Raw genomic sequence first — 6,117 nt, forward strand, 5'->3', positions numbered from 1 at the left:
CATTCGCCAAGCAAAAACCAAGACCTTCAAGGAAATCTGCTTATGCCAAATTAAGTCCATGCTGGGAGAAACGTAAGCATGCTCATTAGATGTTAGCATTTTATTTACATCACGAGCAGAGTAACCCCATATCGGGTCCAGATGCCACTGCCACACATTTGAAATGGTATCAACTTTAATTCCTTCGAATTTGGTTGTGTTTCTTCTAATTGGGAGGAAACTCAAAACGTTATTGAGATTTCTTTTATCAGTTTTGTTTAAAGCGTTTTCATTATTTTGTAGTTTCCTATATAAAATATCCAGTTCAAGGTGGTATCCTATATTAACTGTCAGGGCCAAGCTTTAGTTTTTTTTAGTAATTTATCATTTACTCATTTTATACCACGAATCATATGAAATTAATGTGTGTATTTTAGTCTAGCTTTTTGTGGCTTTTGTTCATTTTTCTTCTTTGTTTGTTTGGTTGTGTTCCGTTATAAGAATTTTGAATTAGGATTCCATTTTTCTTTGTAGCAGCTTTTCTTCTGGATTTTTAAGTTTCTTTTTTGACAAATTCTAGATTCTTACGTTGTAAAAGTTTTTCTGATTTTTATTACTATAAATATTTCTGAATTTTGCTCAAAGAAATCTGAATTTTTATTGTAACTTTGTTTCGGAATTATGTGTTCTCACTGAATTTCATATATATATTTTTTTGGTCAGGAATTTCATATATTTTATTTTAAGTATTAAATAAATACAGATATTTGAAAAAGAATTGTTTTAGTTTGGTTCAGTTTTCACTCTTTAAAAATCCTAAAACCTAAACCAATGCAGATTTCATCATTTTAAACATTTTTGACTGAAAATTAAATCAAACCTAACTGATACACCTCTAGCTATCCCGCATTTTTGTTTGAACTAGCCTGACATTAATATTAGACTAATTAATGTTAGGCTAATTAAACAATTCAAATATGCATTACAAATAAATGTACCTCTTGAATTTGAAGAGCATGTAAATGGTAATTTTAAAAAACATTATTACAATCAATCAATATTTTGAAGAAAACATATTTACTCAATAATATAAGTACTGCACACATTAATCAAAATATATTTATATAAAAGAGACACTACCCAATAAATGTTATCCATCAACCATCGATTTGAGTGATATGTTTTTTCTCTTCTACGCAATACCTCCGTTGTGCCACATATGGTTGAGTCTATTGTTAGTTTGTTGAGTTACATTTTGTGTTTTTTTTTTTTGGTAAATGTTAACTTGTGCCTTCAAGGGCACATGTTAATGAACCCTTTATAGAAATATACGTATCAAAAATCGTGTAGTCAATTTCTTAAAAGTTAAAATATTATATTTTCCAATACATAATTACTTTTTTAGGGTTCCTTAACATGTGCCCTTAAGACACAAGTTAACATGACCTTTTTTTAAAAATTTTAAACTGAACCTCCACCGGATAGAACTAGAAAATTAAGTGTAGAACATAGTGGCTAGATCTATGGATTTTTAGAATATACTTGAACATAAAACTTATGTATGAATTTCGTCATTTCATTTATAGGTTTGAGGTTTCATATGATGTGAAGAAGTTTTAAGTGGTGCATGGAAATGCTTGATTTTTTTTTTTTTAAGCAAAGGAGAGGCTGCAGGATGTCTGCATACCCCTAAACTTTCATTGAAAACAAAAAGAACAAGGACAACAAGGGGGGACTAAGCCAAAACCCTCAAAAAAATACAAACCTAAAGCTTGGCATACCAAGCTTATCCTTAGAATACTGACTAGCAAGCAAACTAGGAACTGATTCCCCCAAAAACAAACCCTGTGTGGACAAGCCTATGTTTGCAAGGGAATCAGCACATTGATTTCCCTCCATATATATATGAGTGACCATGAAATTCATACTAATCAAAAGGTTGTTGCAGTTTTCCCATCTATTTCTTAATCTCCAAGGAACACAAGAGGAGTTATTAAAAGCCAAAACAACAAGTTGAGAATCAGTCTCCAACCATAAATTGAACCATTGTTTCTGATATGCTACTTCAATGGCCCTCATTGCACCACAAAGCTCAGCACTAAAAGCATTACCTGGACCCAAATTTTCAGACATACAAAGTAAAAAATCAGCATTAAAGTCTCTGAAAATGATTCCACAAGCAGAACTAGTGGAAGTCGCCGCTCCATCAGTATTAGCTTTTGTCCAATTGATCAAAGGGGGATGTCAAATCACCTCCTTAATAACTGGAGCCTTAGGAGGATGAATAGAGATGTTAAACTTCTTAAGAATTTGGAAATCAGTCATAGAGGAAGAGGAGGTTAAAGTTGTATTGTTACCAGTAAAGGAAACACTAGATGAAACAAGACTGATAGCTGACCTCCATTGAATTGTTTTATTGTTAAACCTAGCTTGGTTCCTAACAAACCAAATAGTGGCCAGAATGTTCACAATGGCTACCTTAATCACGAGCCTACACTGAGGAGTCCAAGACCTGTCACACAGTTTCCAAATTTCTTCAACATCATTAAAATGCAAATTCAGGTTAAGGATTTGAGAGAGCCATGTCCACAATCTGATGGAAAAAGAACAATCAAAGAAGAGATGGAAAGTTGTTTCTTCTTGTTGAAGACAAAGGTTACAAATAAAAGGGAGATTGCAGCCTCTTTCTCTGAGCTTTTCATCTGTAGGCATTTTGTCATGCATTATTCTCCAAGCTATTAGAGACTTTGAAGGAGGAATGTCCTTACTCCATATTGTTTTGGCCCAATGAATATTCTGAATATGCTGGCTTTTGAACAAGTAGGCTTCTTTTAGAGATAGGTCACCTGAAGCTGAATTGGTCCAGACAAGCTTATCACATTTGTGCACAACAGGAATAGTGACTTGCTCCACAAGATTCTTTAAGTTTGGAAAAAGAGTTTGTAATTGCCAAGGTATGTTCCACTGATAGTTCTGAATATAATCACTGACTCTGGATTTAAGGAGATGATGGATGTTAGGTGGAATTTGAAGAATATCACAAAGAGGTGGCCCTCCCCATTTGTCAGTCCAGAATAAAGTGTTCTCTCCATCACCTATTAAAATCTTGGAATTCTCTCTGATGATTGAAAACTCTTGCTTCACACTACTCCACAAAGAAGAGAAAATGTGGTGATTAATAATGTTGCTTCCTCTAACGGTTCTGCTCCTCAAAATTCTTGCCCATTGCATGTCAGAGTTTGCAAGATTCCAACAAAGTTTCAAGTTAGAAGCTTCATTGAGTTTTATCAGGGATCTAATCCCTAAACCACCTTCATCATAGGGTTTGCATATATTTTTCCAAGACACAGTGACAAGCTTTCTTTTGGATGTATCACCGCTCCAAATGAAATTTTTAATATATTTTTCCAAATCTCTAAGTAAAGATGTTGGCCAAGAGTAAACAGTGATACTATGAATAAGCATCCCTTGAACCACTGACTTTACAAGTTGGACTCTACCAGCTATTGAAAGCAAAGAAGCTTTCCAAGCAGCTAGCTTGAGTCTAACCTTATCTGCTACAGGCTGGAAATAAACCACCTTAGGTTTCCCTTTAAAAATTGGTACTCCAAGATAGGTAAAAGGAAGCTGACCTATTTTGAAACCAATGAAATTAGCAATTTGAGAAAGCCTAGCATGAGGGATTGATCCTGAGAAAATAATTGATTTACTGGCACTGATCATCTGTCCTGAGGCCAATGCATATCTCTGAAACAATTCTTTGAGGGCAATTAAGCAGGAATGTTTACCTTTGCAGTATACCATAATATCATCAGCATACAAACTGTGAGAGGGAAGGGAAACATTTCTAGAAGCCTGAATCAAATCCAGCTTCCCATCCTCAACCAATTTAGAAATACTTCTGCTCAAAACATCTTCAGCAATGCAGAATAATAAAGGTGACAATGGGTCCCCCTGTCTCACTCCTCTATCACAATGAAAATATCCATGAAGTTTTCCATTGATAGATATAGATAAGGTTGCTGATTTAAGAATCACATCTATCCAAGTACAAAAAGTATCATTGAAGCCAAAACACTTCAAAACTTTAAGTAAAAATTTCCAATCCATAGTGTCAAAAGCTTTAGAAATGTCAATCTTAAGGGCCAAGTTACCCCCATAAGATTTCTTGTTCAACAAGTTAGAAGCTTCTGAAGCCAGACAAATGCAATCTTTGATATTTCTTCCCTGGATGAAACCCCTTTGCTCTTCAGAAATAATTCCCGGCAAAATTTTGGCTAACCTATCAGCAATAATCTTAGATATAATCTTGAACTTGAAATTGGCCATGGCTATAGGTCTGTACTGATCAACTGTGTCTGCATTTGGATTCTTTGGAATTAAAATCAAAGTATTGGCATTGAAGTTTGGGAGGAGCCAACTTTTAGTAAAAAACTCTAAAACTGCATTTGTTACATCAATGGATACAATGTCCCAATAGGTTTGATAAAAGAAGGCACCAAACCCATCAGGACCAGAGGCCCCTTCTTTATTGAGATCAAAGACCGCATTCTTAATTTCCAACTGAGAAGGGAGCATAGTGAGCATTGTGTTGATACTATCTGTCACAAGATTTGGAATAACTTCCTCCACAAGTAAAGGATCCTGCAAAACAGCAGAGTTAGCACAAAATAAGTTATTAAAATACTGAACTATGTGATCAGAGATTTGTTGCTGATTGGTTGTCACTTGATCATGAATTCTCAGAGAGGAGATGAGTTTAGTTGCATTTTTGATTTTGGTTGCTCTATGGAAATAAGCTGTATTCCTATCACCATCAGTGTGCCAGTTAACTTTAGCCTTCTCCTGCCAAAACCAATCTTGAATTTTTAGAGCACCCTCCATATCAGCTTGTGCTTTCTTCTCTTGGGACAATAGGGATTCAGTGTGGCCATCATTTTGAATCTTGGTTTGAATAACATTTACTTTCTTCTCTGCATCTCTCACCATAGTTTGAACATTACCAAAGCAGTTTTTATTCCAAACCTTTAAGTTCTCCTTCAGGATCTTAAGCTTCTTATTAAGCACAAACATGGGGCAACCAATGACATTTGCATTCCAACTATTAGCAATTAGAGATCTGCAATCATCCTTCAACGACCACATCTTCATGAATTTGAAATGGGATTTAAAATTACACTCATTGTATTGAAATTCTAGTAACAAGGGGAAATGATCAGAACTTAATTTTGTTAAAGTGGAACAAGACATTGTTGAGCAGAAATTCAACCATAACTGATTGCAAATTGTCCTATCAAGCCTTCTTTCTATATGAGCTCTACCTCCTCTACCATTATTCCAAGTAAACCAGGCTCCTCTAGTTGGTAAATGCAGCAAATCATTATTACTGGACCAATCTTGAAAATCAGACATAGGGATCCTAGCAGGATCTAACCTACCTCTATGCTCACTAGCTTCCAAAATTGCATTAAAATCACCTATATAACACCATGGCAGATTGAATTGATTTTGCAGGTTGGAAAGCTCATTCCAAAGCACTCTTCTTTTTAGATAACAAGTTGAAGCATACACAGCCACAACACCAAAAGACTTATTATTATCATGGACAGAAAAAGCTACAAATTGATCACTAATTTGATGAATAATAGGGTGATGATCAATGGCACAAATACACCATAAATTAGGTTTAAGGTGATTTCTGTTGTTCAAAGATAAAAGCTTCAGACCCAATCTTATAAGCCACCTTCTAGGAAACTTATCAAAATGGATCCATGGTTCAGCTATAATAACGAAATCAGGGTGTTCTTGCATAATTAATTTTTTAAGAGCCAATCTGGATGGAGTGTTGGCCAAACCTCTAATATTCCAATATAAAATTTTCATCTAAAAGGTTTAGAAGTACCAGCCTTGGATCTGGTTGAATAAGAACTCTTACTTGTATTATTTTTCTGGTTTTTTGCTTTCTTCTTTGACTGCACCACTTGAAATGGTGCCTCAATGTGATCATCTTTCTCTAATTCTTCAAGAAGATTGTTTTCCGCGTCATCATTATCAATGATATTGGCCCAAGAATCTTTTAAAAATTGCATGTCCTGCTGCACTCTCTCAGGGACATCATCATGGTTAGAAATTGAGTCA

The 6,117-nt window shown here is 34.9% G+C and overlaps 1 protein-coding gene across 1 annotated transcript; it reads right to left on the reverse strand.

Annotated features, from left to right (window-relative positions):
* Nucleotides 1-2,223: 2,223 nt before the first annotated feature.
* LOC112420787 (uncharacterized) lies at nt 2,224-5,790 on the reverse strand. The gene has a single exon (XM_024780479.1). The coding sequence runs from the start codon at nt 5,788-5,790 to the stop codon at nt 2,224-2,226; it is 3,567 nt and encodes a 1,188-aa protein (XP_024636247.1).
* Between the last annotated feature and the right edge of the window lie 327 nt (nt 5,791-6,117).

The sequence above is a fragment of the Medicago truncatula genome, chromosome 4, assembly GCF_003473485.1.
Source record: "Medicago truncatula cultivar Jemalong A17 chromosome 4, MtrunA17r5.0-ANR, whole genome shotgun sequence".
NCBI classification, from domain to species: Eukaryota; Viridiplantae; Streptophyta; class Magnoliopsida; order Fabales; family Fabaceae; genus Medicago; species Medicago truncatula.

What these genes read in the sequence shown, in the direction of transcription:
- LOC112420787 (XM_024780479.1), bottom strand. Translation starts at nt 5,790, where the DNA reads ATGCAAGAACACCCTGATTTCGTTATTATAGCTGAACCATGGATCCAT.